General features: G+C 36.8%; 2 protein-coding genes and 1 pseudogene across 6 annotated transcripts in view; all 3 read left to right on the top strand.

Moving 5' to 3' along the window:
- Positions 1–26473, top strand: part of Fkbp15 (FKBP prolyl isomerase family member 15) — a 59983-nt gene that overhangs the window by 8119 nt on the left and 25391 nt on the right. For 4 of the 5 annotated variants that reach the window (XM_026393296.2, XM_026393295.2, XM_026393292.2 and 1 more), the window contains exons 3-15: positions 1760–1844; positions 2328–2397; positions 6790–6864; positions 7184–7282; positions 9880–10029; positions 10905–10973; positions 12215–12361; positions 13412–13554; positions 14322–14379; positions 21309–21416; positions 23458–23560; positions 24031–24137; positions 25429–25543. In XM_026393296.2, the coding sequence (XP_026249081.2) occupies positions 1760–1844; positions 2328–2397; positions 6790–6864; positions 7184–7282; positions 9880–10029; positions 10905–10973; positions 12215–12361; positions 13412–13554; positions 14322–14379; positions 21309–21416; positions 23458–23560; positions 24031–24137; positions 25429–25543 (1329 nt within the window). The remainder of the gene's footprint in view (positions 1–1759; positions 1845–2327; positions 2398–6789; positions 6865–7183; positions 7283–9879; positions 10030–10904; positions 10974–12214; positions 12362–13411; positions 13555–14321; positions 14380–21308; positions 21417–23457; positions 23561–24030; positions 24138–25428; positions 25544–26473) is intronic. The other variant, XM_026393297.2, reaches the window with a different exon arrangement.
- Positions 18765–19137, top strand: LOC113185996 (ribonuclease P protein subunit p14 pseudogene; annotated as a pseudogene).
- On the top strand, positions 19254–19753 carry LOC113185994 (hydroxyacyl-thioester dehydratase type 2, mitochondrial). Its single transcript, XM_026393298.2, is given in 5 exon segments — positions 19254–19278; positions 19281–19295; positions 19298–19426; positions 19429–19467; positions 19470–19753. Coding segments are annotated over 5 exon segments (492 nt in total).

The raw sequence follows: 26473 nt of genomic DNA, 5'->3' as shown, positions 1-26473 counted from the left end.
CTCTGGGATCCTGAGTTCCAGTGGCTAGATAGTGTGCTCTTTGTTGGGAACTAGTGGAGAAGGTCAGGGGCAAGCTCTTCTGTCCCATATGCACACCACCCCATGTGCATGCCTCCAAAACTGCCCACGGCACTCTAGTAGGCACTGTTCAGTGTTTCAGTGAGAAAGAAGAACTGCTTAACACTTCTTACACTTGAGTGGGTTAGCTGTGTGCTGACTGAATTTTTCCTAACTAGATGGTGACAAGCATTTGCAGTAAGTCTTATTCTTTTATCAGAATGGACACAGGAAGCATTTGTTGAATGCACATCTGCTGGACAAAAGGAGAGAACTGGGGACTAATATTTCTAAGATGTCTGTTATGTGTCTGGCCCCAGGTGCTTTACAATAGGTTGTCCTATTTCATTCTTGTAGTGATTCTGTGCAGTAGGTGACATAACCAGATTATAGAGGCTCAGAGAAGTTTAGGAATTTGATCAAGGTCAGTACTTAGTAAGTGACAAGAGTTGAAATTTGAACCCTGATCTAACTAACTCAGTAGCTTTTATTCCTTCCTTTACACTTTGCTGTCTTTGTATAAGAACCCAAGTAAGAATAAGGGATTGATAGTAATAATCCTAAGTAGAGCAGATGGTTAGGAACATTGAATGAAATATTTGTTGAATGAAGATTAAAGAAAGTATTGAGTGCCTTTTACATGTTAGGTACTATGCTAGCACTGAAGATACTTATCAGGGTGTTTAGAGTTGAGTTGCGGCAATAGATCCCATATGTATGGCCCATGTAAAAGGAAGGAACAAACTATTTTGTTTTCTTTACTCTGTACTTTCTACTCACTCACAGCATCTGTCTATGATGCTAATTGTGTGCAGGGTTTTCCCCATACACTGAGAAATTTTCTGACTGACACCAACTCTTTAGTTATGTGGTTTAAACCAAGGGCATGGTTCATGTTAACACTGGTTCTACCACTGAGCTGCATCCCCAGCCACAATTTCCAATTTTAGAACATAAGTGTTACTCTATAGCACTTTGTGAAGTTAAGTAAAGGGTATGATTTAAATCACCCCAAATTTCCTACCCCAGAAGGAAGAAAAAGGGAAACAACTTAGTTTTTTTTTTAAAAATTAATTTATTATTTTTGTGTTACTGGGGATTGAACCCAGGGCACTGTATATGCTAGGCAAGTACTCCACCACTAAGCTACATCCAAAACCTGAGAAATATCTATTTTTATATATCATAGCTGTCAAAATATTTGATGGAGAAAATCAAGTAGAGGCAATATGACCATGCTTGCTAGACAGTGCTTCTGTGCAGCTCAAAGACTTGTTTGTGGTTTGTGGCTTGGGAGTTGGAGTCATGAGTTCTACTCCAAGGCTTATTGCTGTCTTTGTGGAAGGTACTTGAATGCTTACAGCCTTTTGCCTCACCCCGAGACTGGGTCATGGGATTATCTTGTGGATCAAATGAGGATGTGGGGCTGGGGATGTGGCTCAAGTGGTAGCGCGCTCGCCTGGTATGCGTGCGACCCGGGTTCGATCCTCAGCACCACATACCAACAAAGATGTTGTGTCTGCCGAGAACTAAAAAATAAATATTAAAAAAATTCTCTCTCTCTCTTAAAAAAAAAATCAAATGAGGATGTGAATGCATTATAACACTAACTGGGTATAAAGAAGAATTTTAAAGCTAGTTTAATGGTTAAAATCAGTTTCAAGCAAGAAATGATTGACGACTTCGTTTTGTTCATCTTCAGGAAATCAGGCAACACCAAAAACAGCACCAACCACAGCGGGCACTTCCACAGTACTGGTTGCAACAGCAGTCCATGCATATCGATAGTAAGTAGCTGAGAAGGGAAGTTCTCTTAAGTTTGGTGGAGGAGAGGGGACTGCAATTAAGCTGCTGTCTTTTCTCAGAAAGCCTCTATTCATTGCAAACTACTTACTCAGCCCTTCCACAGACTAAGTATCAGTAACACTTTTAACATTTCAGTTGGAGATTTCTAACGATAAAACATACAGAGCCATTATTTCATCTCTTGTTTTTAAGAAATGCTCATAACCAATAACTGCCTTTTCAAGTTCTCAGAGAAAGCCACTGCACTGAGATATCATGAATAATAGATTTTAAGAGTAAAGAAGTTATGTTAAGGCTTTAAATTATAAACTGCCCACCTCTGTCCCTTCCTAAAGGCTGAATGACTGGACTCCCCCTTTTAGATGACTGAGTGATAGTTGGTTCTGTATAGTTCAGAAGAGTATTAATATCTCTTGTTTTTTTTTTTTTTTTTTTTGTTTGTTTGTTTGTTTTTACTTCAATAGCACAAATGGTCAGTATGTAAAGCAGGGCAAATTTGGTGCTGCAGTCCTGGGGAACCACACAGCCAGAGAGGTAAGAACGCTATACGTTTCATGCATATTCAAGTGCTTCAAATAATACCAGTGAGCTGATTTTTTTTTTTTTTTTAAATCTGGGAGCAGACATGTCCAAGTGTCTCATGTGTCAGAATGATTGCTGAATTTGAATATAAGCGTATAATATTAGGATATAACAAATGAACATAGTTTGCTTGCTATTATGAGTTAAAACAGGTTCAACCACTCAAAATCTTTACTGTAGACATCTTTGTGAAATGGTCCTAGCTTAAGAATTTGGAGGGTTTTAGAGTAAACTATTATCACGGACATCCTTTTGTTGTGTACTGAACTTTATAATATTACTTCAAGCAGCATATCTTTATGCTTTTGTTAATGACCAATGTTTATCTTTTGAAAATTTGAAAACAAGATTGGGCAGTTGCTCACAGTATAATAGTAGTTTGGGTCAAAAAGCAGAAGTAGCTACAAGCCCTGAGACTCATTTTTTTGTATGGGTTGAATCTGTCTATAAAAACTACTCCAAAAGATTTTGAACATTGTTGAGATAAATATAGGAAATTATAGAATTTCAGAGGTCCAGAGAACATGGACTCCATGTTCCTCAGAGACTTTCAGGCAAGGAGATAAGATTACTTGTCCAGGGTCACTAATGTAATGGATAAACTCATTAAAAAAGTAGATCTTGGATATTGAACTCCAAGGTAATTATTATTAATAATTATTAGTTTTTTTTAGTTATCTATAACCACATGCTCTCCTCTTTTTCCCACTCAGATTATTTTGAACAAATATCAGCAAACAATTTTAGCTGCAAATACTTTAGTATATATCACTGAAAGATGAGTGATTTAAAAATAAAACTGTTATGCCATTATCATGCCTTAAAAAAAAAAAGCAGACAATAATTTCTCAGTCTCATTCCCTGCTAGTTAGTGTATAAATTTCCTCTCTTTGCTTTTTTTAAAAAAATAATTTGTTGAATCTGGATCTAATAAGGTTATACATTGCAATTGGTCGCTGTATCCCTTAAATAGTTTATACTCCCATCAGGAGAAAATAATGATCATTTCTCATTTTGTTATATTACCAGCCATCAGTGATTATTATCTCGATCTGTCAATTCATTAGGAGGTGCCGTTTGGATTTCAAAAATCTTGTAGTGGGACTTCACTATACCTTACCACCAGATAGGATGTAGTGGATCTCTGCAACAAGTACAAAGAAATACATGAATTGCAAAAATTGTACTTCAGAATTCATTGGAGTACTGTGAAAATGTTGAAGCCTAGATGAAACTAAAATTTCAGAAAAGGAAGAGCCAATGAAATAACTCTGTTTCTTTGCCTTGAGATTTTTGCTAGTTTTAGGTATAGATTAGGTAGTAGGCATGGAGAAAAGAGAAATTGGAAAAATTAGAGGATTTCCAAACACCAGATTGTTTTTTTCTTTCATGGGACATTTGCTAAGTACTGGGATGGTGTAGAAGTCCAGGGGCTGAACCAGAAATACAGAGGGAAACTTTTGAGTCTTGTAGTGTGTAGGAAATAAACTCTGCGCACACACTCTCTCTCTTTCTTTCTCTCTCTCTGTATCTCATTCCTTGGTATCCATGGGGGATTTGTTCTAGGACCACCCCCTGCAGATACCAAAATCTGCATGATCAAATTCCCTATTGTCCTAGGACTGTATTTGGATATAACCTGTGAATATTCTCCTATAGTATACATACTTTAAACCATCACTAGCTTACTTACAACACTTAATATAATGTAAATGCAAAATAAATAGTTATTATATTGTTTAGATAATATGATTTTAAAAGTCTGTACGTGTTCAGTGTGGACAAAATTTTTTCACCAAATATTTTTAATCTACATTCTGTTAAATCCATGGATATAAAACCGACAGATACTGAGAGCCAACTGTATTTGTATGTTAATGTATCTATATCTATCTATATGCATATAAAATAGAATTTGCTATTTAACTATATTAAGTACATAATTCAGTGGCATTAATTCTACTCACAATATTGAGCAACCATCACCACTATCTCTTTCCAATTTTTCCTAATCCCCAACAGAAACTTAAACCATTAAGCAATAACTCTATCTCCATTTCCCCTCATTCCTCCATAATCTCTGATCTACATCCTATTTCTATGAATTTGCCTTATACCTTATGTTCTTTTGTGATTGACTTATTTCATTTAGCACAATATCCTCAAGGTTCATCCACATTGCAGTATGTGTCAGTACATCATTCCTTTTCATGGCTGAATAACGTATCAGTTGAGGAACACTGGATTATCTCTTTCTTTGGCTATTGTGAATAATGGGGAAATGAATATTGACACACAAGTACATGTTTGAGTTCCTATTTTCAGTTCTTTTGGGTATATAAACATATTTCAGAGATATTGAGGGTTTGAAGGTTTGGTTCCAGAGCACTACAATAGAGCAAATGTCTCAATAAAGTGAGTCACATGAGGGTTTTCTGTTGTTGTTATTGTTTGTTCAATTCTTATTAAGGTTATACTCACACTATACTGTAATCTATTAAGTATGCAATAACATTATGTCTAGAAAATGTTCATACCTTAACTAAAAATACTAAAATAGCTAATGATCTTCTGAGCCTTTAGCAAGTCATAATTTTTTTGCTGGTGGAGAATTTTCCCTCAGTGTTGTTGACTGCTGACTGGTCAGGGTGGCAGCTGTTGAAAGTTGTGATGGTTATGGCAATTTCTTAAAATAAGACAGTGAAGCTTTCTTTTATGAAAGAATTCTGTAAATTGCAAAGCTGTTTGATAATATTTTATCCACAGAACTTCTTTAAAAATTGAGGTTAGTCTTCTCAAACCTGGCTACTGTCTTATCAGCTAAGGTTATATAATCTAAATCCTTTATTTTCATTTGAACAAGGGTAGAGTCCATCTAAAGAAGCCTCTTTCTTTTTTTTTTTTTTTTTTTTTTTGGTACCTAGGATTGAACATGGGGCACTCGGCCAATGAGCCACATCCCCAGCCCTTTTTTGTGTTTTATTTAGATAGGGTCTCACTGAATTGCTTAGCACCTCGTTTTTGCTGAGGCTGGTTTTAAATTTGTGATCCTCCTGCCTCAGACTCCTGAGCTGCTGGGTTTACAGGCTGGTGCCACTGCGCCCAGCAGAAGCCTCTTCCTTTGCTCATTCATAGGAAACAGTTCTCATCTGTTAAAAGTTTTATCATGAGATTATAGCAACTCAGTCACATTGTCAGGCTATACTTACTGTTTGCACCACATTTGCAATTACTTCCTTGACTGAAGTCTGGAACTTCTCAAAGTCATTCCTGCACGCAGTGGAGAGTTATAGTTTCTCTACATCCTTGCCAATATCTTGTTATTTATTTTTGCTATTCTAGTAGGTGCAAAGTAGTATTTTATTGCGCATTAAATTATTATTGTTTTTTAATGCTGGGGATTGAGTCCAGGGCCTCATACATGCTAAATACATACTCTACCCATGAACTATACCTCAACCCCTATGTAGAAACCTGTATCCAAAAAAATACCCTTTAAAAATAAAGACAAGATAAGTTTTCCAACAAAAGCTGAGAGAATTTGTTGTCCACAGATTTGTATTGTAAGAAACATTAAAGGAAGCTGTGTAGGTTGAAAGAAATGAATGTCTGTGCACTCCAGATGACATGGGGAATGTTCACAGAAGCACTCTTCACAGTAGCTTCTGACTGGAAGCGACTTAAAATGAAACAGGAGAAAGGATGAATATATTATGGTATATTCATAAAAGAGAATGCTACATGACAATAAAAGAGAGCCAAGGTCTGGTACAAGAAGTAACAAGGCTTAATCTTAACTTGTGAGCAGAAGCAGCAAGACAAGAGTACACTCTAGAATCCCATTCATATGTGTTTAAGAATAGCAAAATTAATCAGTGATAGAAGTCAGAGTAGTGGTTACTTCAGGGTAGGGATTATTAAGAGGAAGTGTCATAATGGCACTTTTAGGATACTGGAAATATTTTCTCCCCCACCCCAATCCGATTGGTCATCACATGGGCATATATATGTGTAAAAATTCATTGAGTTATACATTTAAGATTTGTACAATTTACTATTATGTTTTAAGCAATCAGTCACTTACCTCTTAGACATTCCTTATATGAATGAAAACACCAACAAAGATAGTTTATTATAGTTAAAGAGTAAGGCCAAAATGAGAAGATATAAACTGACTAATGAGAAGATATAATTTAAAATCTAAACCTTTAAGAGATGAACAGAGTTTTGAGTTTTGTAGGTATGTAAGGCATAACCCTATGTCTTACATAGCATTATGTATTATGTTTTATATTGCTTGTTAACTTCTGTTTTCTTTTTTCTGCCCATTTTGCTTAAATATAGTATAAGATTCTTCTTTATATCAGTCAGCAACAACCAGTTACTGTTGCTAGAATTCATCTGAACTTTGAGCTAATGGTAAGACATCCCCCATATTGGAATCCTTAGCTCCTTTGGGATAGGTTTGCAGGAAGGATGAGTGTGGGTACCTGGTAGAAATTAGATCCACTGCTTCAGCCCTGAGCACCCGTAACAGAGCCTTTCAGAAAGGTCTCTTGGCTTCCTTCTGGAATGGGGGCTGAGGAATGGTGGATGGAGGGTGGGAAGGAAGAAGAAAGGTCCCTGATTCCTCCCTTTGGGTTTACCTAAGTTGAGTCCTTCTCTATGAATTTATGCAGTCAGACTTTCCTACCATGCAGCTTGTGGTTGAATTATCTTAATATTTCTCATTTCCCAGGTTCGCCCCAATAACTATAGCACCTTTTATGATGACCAACGACAAAACTGGTCCATCATGTTTGAGTCGGAAAAGGCTGCTGTGGAGTTCAATAAACAGGTGATATTATATTACTCTTTCCTGTGCAAAGCCAGAGTGTTAGTTTGGGGTCTGCCTTAATTCTAGGTTCACATATGTAAACCTATAACTGCTGTCTTGCTAGTGACAAGCATAAGAAACCCACTAAAATTGTCACTTCAGTTTATTGTATTTTAGGAAAATCATAGCAATGCTTACTGAAATTGCCTGATGAGTCTTTTTAAGATAAAAAAAGGCTAAATATGTAAGCTTACTTAATTAAAACATTTTTGCTGCATAAATTATCTTAAGGAATAAATACAAATCTTAAACAATGTTTTGTTATTGCATATTCATCATAGAAAATGTAGAAAAGCATTTAAAAAAATCATTCATAATTTCACTACCCTAAGTAACTACTATTAACATTATGTCTTTTCCTCTTTATATATGCCTAATATACATAGTAGATGTACTTCTTTAAGAGTTCCATATTTTGCTTATTTTATTTAGCAGTATATAAAGTATCATTTCCCACCTCATGAAAAAATCGTTTAGAAACATTATTGAAGCTACAAAATATGGATATTGTCTGCATATGGTTTAAAAGTGTCCGTCCCTCCAGAAAACATACATTGAAACTTAACCACCAAAGTGATGGTATTAGGAGGCGGGGCCTTTAGGAAGTGGGACCTTTGGGAGGTGTCTAGGTTATGAGAGCTCTGTAGTCACGAATGGGATTAATGCTCTTGTTACAGAGGCTGCGGTGATCTGCCACCTCCTTCTGCATCAAGATACTATCTTAGGCAATTTGGGCTACTATAACAAAGTACCATAGACTGGATGGCTTTATGAACAGGAGAAAATTATTTCTAATGACTGTGGAGGCTGGAAGTACAAGATCAGGGTCTCAACATGGTTGGGTTCTGGTGGGCCCTTTTCTGGGTTGCAATTTGCTGTAAAAAGGGGAGTTTTTTGGAGTCTCTTGCCCATTTTTTTCCTTTTCTTTCTTTCTTTTTCTTTTTTTGGAGGTACTAGAGTTTGGGGATTGAACTCTGGGGCATTCTACCATTGAGCTACATCCTCAGCCCTTTTTATTTTGAAACAGGGTCTCATTAAGTTGCTGAGCCTAGCCTCATACTTGTGATCCTCCTGCTTCAGTCTTTGGGATTACAGGTGTGTGCCACCCCATTTGGCTCTGGACTCTCTTTCATAATGGCTCTTAACCCATTTATAAGGGCTCTAATTTCATGACTTAATCACCTTCTGAAGGTCCCATCTCCTAATACTGTTACATTGGGGGTTGGGATTTCAATAAATGAATTTTGGGAGGACACAGACATTTAGTACATAATAGATGCTTCTGAATTTATTTCACCATTTCCTTGCTTTTAGGAAGTTAGGTTGTTTTTAGCCTCTGAAATAAATCTATAATGTATTGTGAACATTTCTAAAATATAAGTCTGTATCCTCTTTTTCTCTCCATATTTCCAGAAGTGAATTATTGGGTCAAAACGACAAATTATTTTCAAATTCTGAACACACTCTGACACAGTGTTTCTCAGAAAGATTGTACTATTTCATATCCATCCCAGTTCTGGAGAGGGAGGGAGAGAGAGAGAGAAAGAGAGAGAGAGAGAGAGAGAGAGAGAGAGAGAGAGAGAGAGAGAGAGAGATAGTTTATTTATTTATTTATTTTAGTTTTTTTTGGCGGACACAACATCTTTGTTTGTACGTGGTGCTGAGGATCGAACCCGGGCCGCACGCATGCCAGGCGAGCGCGCTACCGCTTGAGCCACATCCCTAGCCCCATCCATCCCAGTTCTTTATGTCTTCAGTAGCATTTAGAATGATCTTTTTTCTTTTTTGTCTTAGTCACTTGATAGAGGATGATATCCTATCATTTTAGTTAGCATTTGTCTGATTGCAATAATGAAAATAAAAAAAATAAAGAAAAAATAAAGAAAATGAGTAGCAAGTTTATAATGTGTGATATGTTAAAACATTGACTATAGAATAATTATTCACAAAGATGTGTCTGACTTCTTTATTTAAGATTTATGCTAAGATAATATAGCCAAGCCTGTAAGTGGTGATGATTTGAGTTCTGGGAATACAACTTTGTTTTGTCTTTAGAAGTGCCTTTTGAAATTATTTAGAAACTCCCCTTTCTTTCATAAGTTCCTAATGCTGACATAGTAAATCAGTATAGTAATCACAACTAATGTTTATAGAGTACTTACTGTCATTTTCCGGGTGTGCTGCCAAGTACCCTACTTGTAACTCATTTCATTTTCATAACCATCCTATAAGTAGGCAAAGCTTTTTTCTTTATTCTACAAGGGACTTTTGGGTACATGGGGATTAAGTTATTTTGCCACAGCAAAGTTAAGAACTGACAGTACCTGGATTTGTAAGGTTATTGCTTAGGCACTTTGATTTTTGGAGAGATTACTGACTTTGGAATGCCATATTCTTAGGCATTTTGATTCCTGGCAAGATTACAGACTTTGGAATGGCTTACTTCTAAACATGCTAGTGGATGCAGCTGCTTGGAAAGAGAATTGGCAATAATGATTTAAATGAATACTTTATTGAGTTTAAACCAAACTCATGCTGCTATGATTTTTGTCTTGCAGGTGGGCATTGCCAAGTGCAATAGCACCTCTTCCTTGGATGCAGTGCTCACTCAGGACCTCATTGTTGCAGAGGGCCCCGCTGTGGAAGTTGGAGATTCTTTGGAAGTGGCTTATACTGGCTGGCTCTTTCAGAATCATGTGCTCGGCCAGGTAAGAGAATGTACCCTGCAAATTCTTTAATAACTTAGGTAGTATGAGGGCTATTCATGTGGAAGGTATTAGTACTGTGAATTGCTAATACCTTCCACAAAAAGAAATCTTTCAGGAGCCCTGCTTTAGTCACTATAGCTGCTTTGGGGGCACATTCATGAAATGATGTGTAAAAATCTGCTCAGTGCCGCTTTCTTCTACACAGGTCAGTACAAACCAGTTTCCCAAGTATTATTTTTGCCAGTTGTTCATGTGTGTCTTGTCTTCCCACACAAGTTTTAAATTGAATGTGTTCTTATGGGATTAGGTCTTACTTTTTAGACCCTCCTCATAGTTTTTCTTACAGAAGATAGAGTAAATATGTTGGGATTGTATTTTAATATTGTGAAGCCATCAAAAGCAATGTGATATAACAAAGATCTTTGGATCATCACTTTATTACTTTAAAAATATGAACACAAGTTCCAGTTTTATCCTAATTTGACCTCAAATTATTGAAGCTCTTAATTCCTTTTTTCTTTTGTGAATGGAGGCTCACAAGCTACTTATTCTATTTACCCAGCAGGATTGGCATCTACATCAAATGAGATAATTTATTTGAAAATGCTTTATGGATGAAAGATGCTTAAATACATGGTGATAGAAATGTATTTTTTTCCTAATCTGGGATATCATTATCATTGAGATACTGATTATGATAATGCCCTTTAGCCATTATGTGGTCCCATCTTTTCAGATTCTTTAAGAATCTGAAAATATTCTGGTTTTATTTGACATTCCCTATTCAGAAAGTACTGATATGGTAGTTGAATGTCTTAATGATTGTTATTATTTTTTGAAATTAGGTGACCTCATTTGCTGTAATTAAATTGCAGGTTTTTGACTCTACTTCTAACAAAGATAAGTTGCTTCGCCTGAAATTAGGATCAGGAAAAGTCATCAAGGTAAAGGCCTAACTACATTTTGGAATTCTTAATAAAGTTTGTGGCATTCTGACCTGGATATATCTTTTGAGGGTATGAAAACACTTGGTTGCTGGGGCTGGGGATGTGGCTCAAGCGGTAGCGCGCTCGCCTGGCATGCGTGCCGCCCGGGTTCGATACTCAGCACCACATACAAAGATGTTGTGTCCGCGGAAAACTAAAAATAAATAAATAAATATTTACAAAAAAAAAAAAAAAAAAAGAAAACACTTGGTTGAATAGCAGGCAGGCACAAAGTTGTTATGTGATCTGCATCTGGGAGATTTTTACCTCTGAGACTCTATATTGAAGATGGGTACATTTGTTTTCTGTAACTCCTACCCTTTCTTTCTCATCCTGTGACTCTGAGAAAATTATTACATCCTTCCTATAGCCTAAAGGGAAAGGTGAAACTATTTCTTCTAGAAGTGTGTGGAAATGGGTTGATTCTCATCTGTCTGGTTTGCTTTGCAAGCACCACATAGCAGAAGGAGCTCTAGGATTGGAATCTCAGACCTGGGTTCAAGCTGTGAATTTTATCTTTACCAACTATGCAGGTGTTTTATAAAATAAAGACTGATTTACAAATATTTTATGGTGATACAGTTTTCTGTACTCACTCATCCATGTGGCAAAATGTTTTTCTCCATTGCTTCGTTTATGACCAGTTTTCCCAGAATTCTTTGGAGATTTTTTTCCTGTAGTAGTTATGACATGATCCTGGAAGTGATACAGTTCTCATGTTGAATCATACAGCTCAGCAGCTTATTTACTGAATGATCTTGTGTTAGTTACTTAACCTAAAAAAACCCTCATGTTTCTTACATGTGAGATGGGGATAAAGCTATCAATTTTATGAGACTTGGGAGAATAAACAAAATAATGCATGTAAAACAATCACAGTACCTAGAAAAACATACTTTATATATAAGTAATAACCTTTATTTCTCACTTATTGCTATTTAATTCTTTCCATTTTTCTCTTAGCTTCTAAGATAAGTGTATTTCACCCAACCCCAGATATGCCAACCTTCACTAATAATTTTAGAAGCTACATTCTAGATATTTTTATAACCAACATGGAGGATAGTTGAACTTGACCTCTAGAAGCATAGCCTAAACCTGAAAGTGGATAAGTGAAATATGATGCTCCTGTACTTCACTTTGTCTTTTATAAGGAGTTTCTTGTCTGATGAGCTTTTCCCCATCTTTTATTCCTAAAGGGCTGGGAGGATGGAATGCTGGGAATGAGAAAAGGAGGAAGGAGATTGCTTTTCATCCCTCCAGCCTGTGCTGCTGGCTCTGAAGGAGTAATAGGCTGGACTCAGTCCATGGACTCAATCCTGGTGTTTGAAGTGGAGCTTAAGCGGGTGAGTTAAACTGTTCTGTATTGTGTTTGACAAGCCCTCTATTAAATAAGATGAATAACTAAATGAATATGTTTAAAGGTTCTGAAGAAACATATTTCTTTTAAAAAGTAGAAATGAAATAGCTGTAAAGAACAATAGCTCTGCACTGGGTTCGATCGTCAGCACCACATAAAAATAAATAAAGATACTGTGTGTTCATCTACAACTAAAAAAATATTTTAAAAAAAGCAAGTTGAGGGCTGGGGTTGTACCTCAGTGGTAGAATGCTCACTTAGAATGTGTAAGGCACTAGGTTCAATCCTGAGCACCACATAAAAATAAATAAACAAAATAAAGAAAAAAAAAGAACAATAGCTCTGGAATCTAAAGACTAAGGTTTATGTTCTTCTGGCCCTCTATCCAAAGTCTAGAGAGGTGTGACTTTGAGTAAATGACTTTTCCACACTAAGCTTCTTTGTCCATAAAATAATGGTTCCTGCCCTATGTACATACCTTTTGACTTAGTGATTCAATGGCTACAAATTTATCTTATCAATATATGTATATATTTACATGAGTGTGCATATATATATATATATATATATATATTTTCCTTATTCTAACACATGGTTGTAATAATACAAAACTGGAAACCACCTAAGTGTCATTAAAAGATTGGTTAAATTGTAGGGTTGTTTTTTACTTTTTTCACAGAATAGACTTTTTATGGGACTTTTTAAAAAAAACAGCCAAAATCTATTGTTAAATTCAAGAAGCAAGTTACAGAGGAGTATGGGAAGTCTAATCTCATGTATGTGACCATCCACATTCCTCTGTAACTTGCTTCTTGTACTGAACATATAAATGCATATATGATATATATATGTGCATACTAATGTAAATACATGCATATGTTGATAATGTGACTTTATCTTTTTCTTTTTTTCTAAATTTTCTGATTTGCCTATAATGAACAGGTGATGGCTTGTGTGTTGAGGAATAAGAAAAATGAGAGGTGTGTGGAGGGGAAAAGATCTGCAGCCTGTTCCATCTTTGCTGGTTCTTTCCTAGGTGAAGTTTGCCAGAGATTCTGGCTCTGATGGGCACAGTGTTAGTTCCCGGGATTCTGCGGCTCCTTCTCCCATACCTGGTGCTGACAACCTTTCTGCTGATCCTGTTGTGTCACCACCCACATCGGTGCCTTTCAAATCAGCGTAAGACACTAGGGTTGAATCAAGCTCTTTTAGTGTTCGTAAAAATGATTCCTAGAGGAGTTCAGATACAGGGACATAGTTAAAAACTATAATACTTTAAAATAATTGGACAAATGGGATCAGGGAAACAGGGAAAGAGTTTGCATTAGATTTTCTGACAAAGTATTAATAGTCATAGAATATAATATATATATAATACATACCATGTACATATATATATTTTCTGTCTTCAGAATGGAGATATGTACCCCTTAGTGTAGAAGTACTGAATCACATAGATAATGATACCTGCAAAACCCTGGAAGGAAAATTGAGCAAGGGGTATAAATACAAAACATATACTCATGGGAAAAAATGTAAATAATAAATATTTGAATGGGAAGTTGTTCATCTTCACTAGCATTCAAAGATGATGCAAACTAAAGAAGAGCTACAATTCTGGGTTGTTTTCAATATTGGTGATTAAACCCAGGGGCATTCTACTACTGAGCTACATCACCAGCTTTTTTTATTTTTGAGACAGAATCTCACTGAGTTCCCCAGGCTGGTCTTGAACTTGTGATCCCCCTGTCTTAACATCCACCCACCCCCGCCCCGCCACGAGTTACTGGGATTATAGGCGTGTGCCATTATACTTGGCTTAAAATTCTGTTTTATAACTGATAGGTTGGCAAACATTTTCAAAAACAGTTTGATTGTCCAGTATAATCTGGGTTTGTGATTATAGATTTTGTTTTTATCTTAGCATATGTTTTCTTTGCTTTCAGGGAGCCAGCTCTTCATACCAAATCTAACTCCCTCAGCGAACAGCTTACAATAAATACAGTAAGTAAAAGAGTTTATCTTCCTCAACCCCCACATGTAGAGGTTTCATATTTCTAGGACGTCAGTGCTGAGTCAGGCCCATTTAACTCTGACTTGGCATTGATTATACATAGACCCTGTGATAGAAGCCTTTGTTTGTACTAACTGATCCAAAGCACTGTCTTCAGAATAGAGTTCATACCCCTGAAGGTACACAAGATGATCTCCTGGGAGAAGAAAGAAATAGTCATAACCTTCTCTTTTATTATTTTTCAGCTATAAACATCAGACATTAATTTGTTTACAGGAACTAATAGTACTTTTATGTGTATACTCTATTGATAGACATATTCAGGATTATGTGCTCATTTTTTCTGAACTAATGGAGGTACATATTAAAAAAAGTTTGATACATTAAGAGAGGAGAGAGGACTAGTGATATAAACCATACTCACATAATAGAATATCATGACCTGTAGACTTATAAAACACTGTCATTTTTCATGTGCCTAGGGTTTTCTAGGTTGGAGGGGAAAAAAGTGTTGTGAATCCTTGATTTTGGTTTGAAATTGGTTATTTTATTCATTTCCTCTTATTTGGAAGTCAATGTAAGTTAGCTTGGGATTTTGCATAGACAGACCTAAGTTAAAATCTTGGTTCTTCACTTTCACACTGTTGATGGGATTACAAATTAGTGCAACCAGTGTGGAGGTTCCTCAAAAGACTAGATATGGAACCACCATATGACCCATCTATACCACTCCTCAATATGTATCCTAAAGAATTAAAGTCATCATACTATAATGATACATGCATACCCATGTTTATAGCAGAACAATTCATAATAGTCAAACTATGGAATTAGCCTATCTGTCCATCAACAGATGAATGGATGGAGAAAGATATATATGTGTGTGTGTGTGTGTGTGTGTGTTGTATCTATATCCCTATTTTTTAAATACAATTTTATTTCTTTCAGTGAATTTAAAGTAAAGAAATATACACACACACAATAGAGTTTTATTCATCTATAAAGAAAAATGAAATTATGTTATTTGCAGAAGAATGGATAGAACCATTATTTTAAGTGAAATAAGCCAAATTCAGAAGGTCAAGAGTCATGTTTTTTCCCATATGTGGAAGCTAGAGAGGGAAAGGAAAAGAAAGGTGGTAGTAGGGAATCATAAAAATTGAAGGGATATCAGTATAATAGAGGAAAGGGACCAGAAATGGGAGGTGAGGAGGGATGGAAGGGAAAATTCTAGGTCATTGATGATGTTGGTCAAATTATATTGTTATATTGTGTGCATGTATGAATATATAACAACAAATCCCACACTATACATATTTATTATATATAACTGTAATGCATCAATAAAAATGTGGGGGGAAAAAATAAAAAAATATTGATTCTTATAAGCATGGGATCCTAAAAAATATTTAAATCCTTTCATCCTGAGCTTCTTTATTATGAAAATGGAAATAATTTTCGTAGCCTCCTGTACAGTTCTTTTGAGGACTACAGATATTTGTAAAGCTCTGAGCTCAGAACCTATGTGAAACATATCTTTAAGAATGGTAGCTATGATTATTATTAGGAGAATGACATTAGATTGGGGGAGGGGCCATTGGTTAAAGTACACTTCAATTTTGGAAATACCATCATTAACTTCTAAAAAAAAATTGATTCAAGCTTTCCTATTACCTGTGTGAATCAAAACTTTAACACAGGTAAGCAATTATGCATAGAATGAAAATGCTAACAATTCTCTTGTCTATCTTACTGAAGTGGTTAAAAAATGAAAGTTTTTAGTTTGATAGATTTATCAATGAAAAATGATCTATGGGAATGAACAAGTTTAGAGCTTTGGGAATTAAAAAGCGACTTTTCTCTGTGTTACTTATGAACCATTAGGATTTGATCTGCTTTGTGGACAGGTCTGTGGTTTAGGAATTAAGCTGTAGTATAAATTTCCAGCTGATCCAAGTCTCCTGGAATGGGTGCTTTTTGAATGGTATTGGCAGCATTTGAGCAGATCAGCTCTTCATATGTCTGGTCCCTTTCAGTCACTGGGATGCCAACTCAAATACTTAGGACATTCTTAATAAGAAATAGTAATATTTTACTCAAATAGGACCAGATTTTTGAAATTTGGTTCATGAGTGTGACATTCTCAGATTTATATAAAAAGTAGAAATATGTACAATTTGACATTAAAAGAAAGAAATTTGTAGCAGTCTTTGATGTTTCTTAATCCCTGTTAGAGGCCTGAAACTTTGTACCTGAATAACTTGTTTAGCATTCAGAGTGCTTTTTGATGCCTTAGAAATAGGAAAAACAATTTTTTGTTTGACAAAAGTTAGGAAAGGGAAAGTCCATTCTACAGCTAATTAGATCTGCCTCTCAGAAAAAAGTTACTAAATTGTTCTTTTTGTTCTTGGCTTTCAATTGTGAGATTACTCTATTTTAAAAAGATAATTGTATTTATTTCAATGAGTTTAAAATAAAGAAATTTGGAGCAATAAAAAATACCATTATTCAAAGAGGAATATATTAGTGGTTAATGGTAGGCTTTCTCTGCTACTTACTTTCTGTTACCTTAAGCAACTTAGCTTCTCTAAACTTCAGGTTTATTTCCTTCTCTGTAAAATGAAGATACTGCCAATCTTGGAGATTTTTATGATTTTTAAATAAAATAATGCTTAATTCCTTAATATGTGTATAGCATACTGTAACAGGTCAATAAACATGTCACTTGTGATCCTCCTGCCTTAGTGTCTGAAGTTGCTGTGACTATATCTTCATATTTAATTCTCTCAGAGTAATTTGGGACTCATCACAGATCTGTTGTCTTTAAGTAGGTGCTTGGCCTTTGTGTATTTGAGAGGACCAGCACCCTATTTTAGTAAAGTGTGGATTCAAATGCCCTCAGGAAGGGTACGTAGGGTAGTATGCTCTGCCCTGCCTGGTTGGGGGGGCTTCTGAGTGTGCTGCAAGTGGCCACATGGTGGCTGAAGCACTTCAAATCCTAAAGCCCTTCTGCCTTCACCTAGGACATTGGGGAAAAATAGGTGCATGGAGTGAAGTCGATGCTTCAGTTCTCTCAAACCCTAGTTTATATTCAGCCCAAAGCAGAAATTATTAAGCAAATAGTTGTTACAGTATGTGTAAACAGTGATCTCATAAAACCTGAAGCCTAAACCAAAGAATCAGAAGAAAAAAAAGTAATCATAATCTCAGCTGTTTTTTTAAAATATTTTTTTATTTTTTAGTTGTAGTTGGACACAATACCTTTATTTCATTTATTTATTTTTATGTGGTGCTGAGGATCGAACCCAGGGTCTCGCACATGTGAGGCGAGTGCTCTACCGATGAGCCACAACCCCAGCCCAATCTCAGCTGTTTGAATAGTCATGAAAATTGTCCATTGTGGATTCCATTGTATTCTCTAGCCACAGCTGTTCATTACCTATTTCTTCAGTAACTTCTGGTAGACTAATGATCTCCAGCTTTTTTTTTTTTTCCTTCTATTTTTTGTACTTTTGTTCTGGTGGGATTTTTATTTATTTATTTATTTATTTTTTTTTTGCAGTATTTAGGGATTGAACTCAGGGGCACTGTACCACTGAGCTACATATATTCCCTTTATAGTTCTGTTTTTTACTTTGAGAAAGGGTCTCCCTAAATTGCCTAGACAGGCCTGGAACTTGGCAATCCTCCTGCCTCAGCCTCTTGAGTAGCTGGGATTATAGGATTTTGCCACTACACTTGACATAACTTTGTTCTTTTGAATCGAGGCAAAATTTACATAAGATAAAATTAACCATCTTTTTTTTAATGTTTACATTTACATTTTTTTTGTTTGTTTTGAACAGGTAACTCATATGGCAAACTTAGCGGAACACTATATGATATACACATTGCAAGGACTCACTCCTATTCCTGTTCCCATCTACCCTATTCCATCTCATACCCCTAGGTAACTGCTATTACTAACTTCTTTTATATTCTTCCTAAGGGAAATGTATGTTTTATTCCTCCCTTCTTTCACACACAAAATAGCATACTATATATATTATGTGCCTTGCTTTTTACATATAGTATCATAGAGGGCGTCCTCATTTATTTTTATTATGTAGATCACAATACTCCATTGTGTGGATATGGTTTATATAACAAGTCTTCTCTCTTCTCTTATTGTATCATACTTTAAATTATGTACCTCGATCCGAGGTCAGGGAGCAGCAAAATATAAACACACCAGGAATTTCCTGGACCCAGGCTCTGGCTCCTACGTGGGTGCACCAAGCCTTAGGGAATCCTTGCAGCCAACAGGAGTCAGAAGGGACATCAGGCTAGCCAGACGGGCAGCTAGTCAGAAGGACAGCGATCAGCACTGAAAAAGATGCCAGCACTGGGTACCACATATGAAAGAATAGTTTACAAAAATCCCTCTGTGTACCACTACATGAAAGTCTGCCTGGAATTTCAAGATCATGGAGTTGGTCTGAATGCTGCACAGTTCAAAGAGCTGCTTATTTCTACCCTAAAGGACCTGTTTGGAGTGGTTGGTGCTGCCTTATCTCTGGATGTCCTGACCTATGAAGAGAAGACCTTGTTAGCCATCTTGAATATGTAGCAGTGGTCTATTCAAATTGTGCAGTTCTTTGACACTGTTAGGATCCTAGACAGGCAAAAAGTGTGCTTTCAGGGTGATTCAGGTTTCTCCATTTCTCCTCGTGTTATCTAGTAATAGTAGGGAACTAGTATTGGATTGAATAGTCTTCAATTTCAGAAACTTTCCTCTACTCTCAAAAGTACTTTTTGGTGGCTGCATAGTTTGAAACAGAAGCAGGGTAGAAGCTCCCATGGGTGAAATAAGAGGATGCCAAAGATGTTCCCAGTAATATCCAGCTTTGCCCTTGGTGGGGTGGACTTAAAGGAGATTCTGCCTGAATCAACCAGTGCGGAGCAGACAGCTCCTGCAGCATGTGCATGTGAGGGTTGGGGACTGGGTTGAACTCAGCAGGGCCTTCACACAGAGGGACATGGCTGCCTTTTCAGAATTAATGGAGATGTCATTCCTTTGCATTTAAATGAAGACTTTGCTAAACCAAGTTTGGAAAAACGATTGTACATGGAGTTTTGATCAATGGACTTACCTCAGCTCTCTTGGGTACTAAAATGCCAGGACCAGGCTGTGTATTTCTCTCCCAGGAAATTAACTTTCCTGCTCCTTTATATATTGGAGAAGTGGCTTTAGCTTCTGCAGAAGTGAAAAAGCCGAAGTGGTTTGTTGCTTTTATTGCCATGTCTTATTGTGTAATAGAAAGTAAAGAGACTGTTATGTGAGGCTGGGTCAAGGTCATGGTTCCAGAAGCTCCCAAATCCTAATTACAGGTGTTTAAAGTTACAAGTTCAAACACCAGGGCGATTGTTATTAAAGAGCATCTGGGGAAATGGGCTACTTGCTATTCATCACTAAGGAAAGGCCAAGAGACTCAGAATCTATGTTAGAGAAGGGGAGCAATTTGAACTTTGGCTTCACCCAGAGCCAAGTAGATGCATGTCTTCATCATCTATTAAGGATTTGTTGTTGTTTGGTGTTTTGTTTTGTTTTTCTGGTACTGGGGATTGAACCCAGGGGTGCTTAACCATTGAGCCATATCCCCATCCCTTTTGTTTTTTTATTCTTTGAGACAGGATCTTGCTAAATTGCATAGGGCCTCGATAAGTTGCTAAGGCTGGCTTTGAACTTGTGATCCTCCTGCCTCAATCTCCTGAGTTGCTGGGATTACAGGTGTGTGCCACTGCATCCAGCTGTTGGAAGTTTTTTTTAATTGAAAATGTATCAGGAGGCTTACTTATCTGAAGGGTTTCTGCTTTCAGAATTTAAACCTAGTTAGATTTTTGATAAACACCTGCCTATGTCTATGTAGAATAGGTTTCTCACTGAATTTATAACTGTCAAGCATATACTTGCTGAAGGCAGCAGTGGAACTTGGCTCATCTTTGAACACTTACCCTTTATCAGTAAATATTCTTAGATACCTTAAAAAAATTATGTACCTCCATTGGTTAAGAAAAAATGAGCACACAATCCTGAATATGTCTAGCAACAGAATGTACACTTAAAAGTGCTATTAATTCCTGTAAACAAACAATGTCCAATGTTTATGGCTGAAAAATAATAAAAGAGAAAGCTGTGACGATTTCTTTCTTCCCCCAGGAGATCCATCTTTTATAGATTCAGGGGAACATACTCTCCATTCTAAAGGCAGTACTTTGAGCCAGTTAGTGGATATAGAAGCATCTAGCACAGGGTCTAGTATATAGTCAAGCCAAGTTAGGGTTAAATGAGCCTGAATTTAGAACAAAGAACTCTTGTTTGCTGTTTTCCATAAATCTTTTCCAAATATCTATCTATTGAATGGCTTCATACTTTTGAAGGGGTCCTAACATCTAAAATGCTCCCTCCCTTAATATCACTGCCTTAGTTTTTCATCTGTAAAATGACAGTAATTGTGCCTGATCAGGAGACTTGATTAAAAAGAGGTAATACATATGAAGTCATTCTGTCCATACAAACATGTAGGGAATGATTTTTACTATTATAAGCTTTTACGTACTCATCTTTGATTCTTATTTTCTAGTGGAAATTAGATATAGGATGGGGACTTGTTAAAGGATTTGATGTAAGAGCCAAAGAAATAGAGCTTCCTAGAAATATTAATAGAGTGGAGGGAGGAGAACAGGGGGAGGGAAGAGGGGAGGGAAAGAGGAAGTACTGGAAACTTAATTAGAGCAAATTTATATTTCATGCTTTTATATTTATGTCAAAATGAATCCTAATGTTATGTATAACTAAAAAAAAATGAATGAAAGAAATAGAGCCATCTGAAGGTAAGAAACCTTAATCACAATGATTTATATGACTTTTTCTTTTTAGAATCCTGATACAGTCAAGGCCAAGTTGATCTCTCGGATGGCTAAAATGGGCCAGCCCATGCTGCCCATTCTTCCACCACAGCTGGATTCCAATGACTCAGAAATTGAAGTATGTCCCCTTGGCTGTATTGAAACCAGTAGTACAAATGTTGCCATCTTTTTCCTTTGGTTGAAATGATTGCATTTTGGGCCTCTAATCCAGAATATTTAAGAGAGTTTATCTGCAAAATGATACAGATTGGTATTGGTACATATGTTTCAAATCTGATTAATACTTCCCCTGAGAAATGAAGTAATTCCATATATCTTCCACAAGATATGGGCAGTGTAAAGTAGCTAAATTAGCCTTCATTTGCCAGAATCTCTGTTGTCTGTCAAGATCAGTCATTAGGTAGTGGGATGCCCAAGGATGCCTAACCTAAAACAGGTGCTCAATTCATATTTGTAAGTTGAATGTTTAGATACTTTTGGGATATGTTGGTCTTCCCACTGGAGCTGCCTATTATTTAAAGGTCAAACTCTTAACTCTTTTGACTTTGTATTTGTATTTGTGTATTTTTCTATGTAGAAGTTCTAGAATTTTGAGATCATATCTATCGATTTTCTCTTCTTGTTTTTTGCTTCTGACATGGTTAGAGGGCTTTCAGATATTAGAAACATCACATTTTTTAGAACTGTTTGTTTTTTCACATTTAGATTTGCATTTTTAGTCTACTTAGAATTTGGTGTATGATGTGAAATAACTTAATTTCAAATTAATTCTTTTCCCAGTGGTGAAGCTCCTTATTGAATAAAACCATCCTTTCTAATTAAATTGAAATACATGAGATTGATTTTTAGGATTCTTTCTCTTTGATGTAAAATGAAGAAGAGACAATGCTCAAGAAAAAAATGTATGAAATAAGCTTTATTTTTTATAATTTTGTTTTTTCCTGAGCAAGCTCTTACTTACAGTTTAACATTTTAAAAGAAGACAGGATTCTGAGGAATATTGTTTCTTATGGTTTATTTGGTTTCTGGAAATGAAATTTGAATAATATGATATTCTTATTAAAAATTTAAAGTGCTACTTATTTGTTGTAGAATAATTTAAAATTATAGAGAAAATCACATTTAACAAAAAGGTATTCTTTATAAATTGCTTTGCAACCTGATTTAAAAAATTTTTTTAGTTGTAGTTGTACACAATATCTTTATTTATTTTTATGTGGTGCTGAGGATCATACCTAGCGCCTTACACATGCTAGGTGAGTACTCTACCACTGAGCACAGCCTCAGCCCCTGCAACCTGATTTTTTAATGTAATGTTATAAATATTTTTATTAATATCAATAATATAAATAAATAAAGCAAAGCATTATTGCCTTTAAAGGTAACCCAGAGTTTTACAATATTGATTTATCCTAATTCCTTTTTCCTGCATTAGGCATTTAGGTTGATTTAGAGGTGTAATGATCTAAAACCAGGATGCTTTTCCAGAAGGCTATCAGGGGATGAGAGGAAGTTCTAAAGTAAAAGAATGACCAAGAGATTTCAGCCCATGAACTACAGCATTGCAGTCGTTTTTGCGATTTTTCATTCCTTGTATGAAGCAGGGAGATGTAAGATAACTTCATTTAGAGTTATAGCTTTGGTTTTATAAAAAGAAAGAATGAGGAAACAATGTAAAACTATATTACCCCAAACCAGCATGTTAAGGAAGGTCAATTGAATCCTACTCTATACAATTTTCACTGGATGCTTGAGGCCTATGGAAATTATGTGGCAGAAGAGGAGAGGCTGGATTGTTTGGGGGTTTCTCTGTTGTGGACTAGATCAGTCAAGGTAGCTGTTGTTTTGAGAAATGATACATTTTGCAGAGCTGTCAGTTTGGCTGCTTCAGACACTAAAATATCAACAATATAGAATTTTGTGGAAATTAACTGGATTTAATTATTTGCTGATTTTCATGGAGAAGAGCTCTTCCTCTATTGCGTAATTGAGTGCTTCCTCCCCACAACACACATGCTCAGCTCCTGGCTTTCTGCTGGCCTTTCCTTCCTCTTCTTTGCCTGGAAACCCTGTGCTAGAAGCAGGTTTAGGGCAAACAGTCAGCCTCAGTCTTCAGTTAAGGACCCACATGTAATGATCAGGCCTCGTGCCCATTTCAGGATGTGAATACCCAACGAGGAGCTGGACAGCCCCTGGTGACTCCATCCGTACGGCCCTCTCTTCAGCCTGCTCATCCAGCGTTACCACAGATGACTACACCGGGTAAGATAGGACTTCTCTGAGGCTCTGTGCTCTTGAATTGGGTCAGCACCAAAATTATCATCACAGTTCCTTAAATAGTTAGACTGCATTGTTTTTGAACGAGCTGGAGCATAACTCTTGTCTCTTGGTCCATGGGTAAGGCATTTCAGACCCAGAGATGTGTTTGGCCTACTTATTAGTGACTTGTGCTGCATTGCATTGTCAGTTTTGGAAGTGTGCACTCAGCTGTTGAGACATCTGCCCATGTGTTATTGTGTACATTCTGTCAGCTGACGGGATCATAGGTCTGAGTCAAATACACAAGAGAACACCCAGTTTCCTTCCACTGGCCCATTGCTGGGACACCGTGGAGTTTGTTTTTGAAGTGAGGAAGTAGTCAAGTCTGAAGCATGGGGGTCTGAAAGGTACTAGTCCACCTTTGTACCAAGAATAAGAGTGGCTAACAGTGAAAATGTCTTGCTTCATCTTAGCCCCTCAGGCATCTGTTTCTGGGCTCCAAGCACCCTCTGCTACCTTAATGCAAGTTGCATCTCTTGATTCCCATTCAACTGTGTCTGGAAATGCCCAGTCCTTTCAGGTAACAACATTTTAAAAATATAGAAATTGTAAGCTGTTATTTTCACAACCTTCTCTTCTCTAAACTGGCCAAAGAATTACCTGCTTACACCTTCTTGTGAAGATTCAGTACAAGAGCAAGCCAAACACCAGTACAGGGCCTGGGCCTACTTGTAGCAAAGGTTCAATCAGTGCACGTGGCAAAGGTGCAATGTATGTTTCCTCTCCTTTTCACTCGTCAAGGGGTGTGTATCCATGCCCTCTGTGTTCTTTTCTGTCAAAGAGTTGGTCGCTAATATTCTGCACAGCGCTCAGCAGAAAGTCTATGGGCTAAGGGTGGAAGCTGTACAGAAAATATTCTTGCCTCTGCTGTCTAGTGAGCCTCCAAAAGTGATGTCTTAAACTAGATTTTCTTCTGTTATCACAGAAGGCAGGGACAACAGCCTGTCTGCTTCTGCTGTTTGCTGGGGTTGTATATAGACCCTTTCTTCACAGCACACTTGAATAAGTAGCCCTGTGACATAGGGACTACTTCCTTGGGATTCTTAATAGAGGGGTGGCATTGGTAGTATCAAAATTGAAAAAAAAAATCCCATTCTCCTCTCAATGGAGAATTACTATCTCACAGAGGAAAAAAAATTTTTTTTTGGTTTAAATAATGGGTGAATAGTCATGGCTATCCCCGAAAATGAGCTGGATTTCTTTTTTTGAGGAAGAATAACTATCCTCATTAAAAAATGGTAGCTGCTGTTTATTGAGGCATTTGATTTACCAGCTGTTAGGAACTTTACCTGTATCACTTCATTTAGTCCACATAACAACCTTGTAAAGTCATATTATTATCTTCATCTCTCAGCTGAGGTTTAGAGGAAAACGAGAGCTCTTGGTCACACAGATGAGCATCAGAATCTAGTAGGGGAGAGGCATCCTTTGGAAGTTGGCTGATTTGGTTTGGAATTTCAGTGAATACTTCTTTTTCTTCAACGAAAACTAAAAAGAGCTTGCTTAGTTTTAAAATTTGTTAAGCAATAGGCCTGAAGGCGGGGAAAGAATTCCTACTTTCTTCAATCATGACAGAGGACTCGGTGATGACCCAGGATACTCACCTCTCAATTTGTGGATGGAGGCTACTGGGTTCCATAGACAGCTCTGCTGCAATTCTTGCCCACTGTCTAAACTTGATTGCATTCATTTCCAGCTTCAATAAGTTTGAGTCTCCTCTCAGCTTATCTTTATTCAATCATAGGAAATTGTAAGGAAAAAAAGAAGACATGAATGTTTTATAAAGCGGCAGTAACTTGGCCCTTTCTCAGCCCTATGCAGGTATGCAAGCCTACACATATCCCCAGGCATCCTCAGTCACCTCCCAGCTGCAGCCTGTTCGACCCTTGTATCCTGCACCACTGTCCCAGGTTCCCCACTTTCAAGGTAGGGAGCTGTTTCCTGTGTCTCATCTTCTGCCCCACCATGCTCCATGTTCTCCTTGTTTGCATTCTGTTTTCATTTTCACTCCAACAGCCTTCTACCCTTTCTTTTCTCTTCCCTTTTTAGCAGCTTTGTTGAGGTGTTATTTATATACCATGCAATTCATTTATTTTAAGTGTACAATTTAAAGATTTTTTGAGGATGTTTTCAGAGTTGTGCATCTATCACCACAGTCTTCTATTATTATTATTATTATTATTATTATTATTATTATTATTATTATGCCCTGGGTTCAATCCCCAGCACCACAAAAAAAATATATATATATATATATTTTAGTTGTAGATGGACATAATACTGTATTTATTTTTATGTGGTACTGAGGATTGAACCCAGTGCCTTTCATGTGCCAGGAAGAGCCACAACCCCAGCCCTACCCGCCCAATTCACTTTTTGAACATTACCTTCATCTCCAGAAAGTCCCCTCAGGCCCACTTCCTGTGTTTTTTTCTTGCATTTTCTCCCACCAGCCCTTCTAATTGCTGTTAGAGTGGCTAGAGTTTGTAGAAAACAGTAAAAGAGCAAACACAGGAGGAAACGGGGAGAAAGCATGATGCCTGCTTGTGGGTGTTCAGTAACTCAAGTGAAACCTACTTCGGTAACTTTTATATTATCAAAATAATATACTTTTAGCCAGCCATGGTCATGCACACCTGTAATCCCCATGGCTCCAAAGTCTGTGACTGGAGGATCGAAAGTTCAAAGCCAACCTCAGCAACTTAGTGAGGTCCTCAGCAACTGAGTGAGGTCCTAAGCAATTCAGTAAAATCTTGTTTCTAAGTAAAATATATATTAAAAAGGGCTGGGGATGTGGCTCAGTGGTTAAGCACCCCTGGGATCAATCCCTGGTACAAAAAATATATATGTGTACAC

The sequence above is a fragment of the Urocitellus parryii genome, chromosome 4 (assembly GCF_045843805.1).
Source record: "Urocitellus parryii isolate mUroPar1 chromosome 4, mUroPar1.hap1, whole genome shotgun sequence".
In the NCBI taxonomy this organism is placed as follows: domain Eukaryota; kingdom Metazoa; phylum Chordata; class Mammalia; order Rodentia; family Sciuridae; genus Urocitellus; species Urocitellus parryii.
The sequence above is the reverse complement of the archived record's forward strand: the minus strand, read 5'-3'. Positions and strand labels throughout refer to the sequence as shown.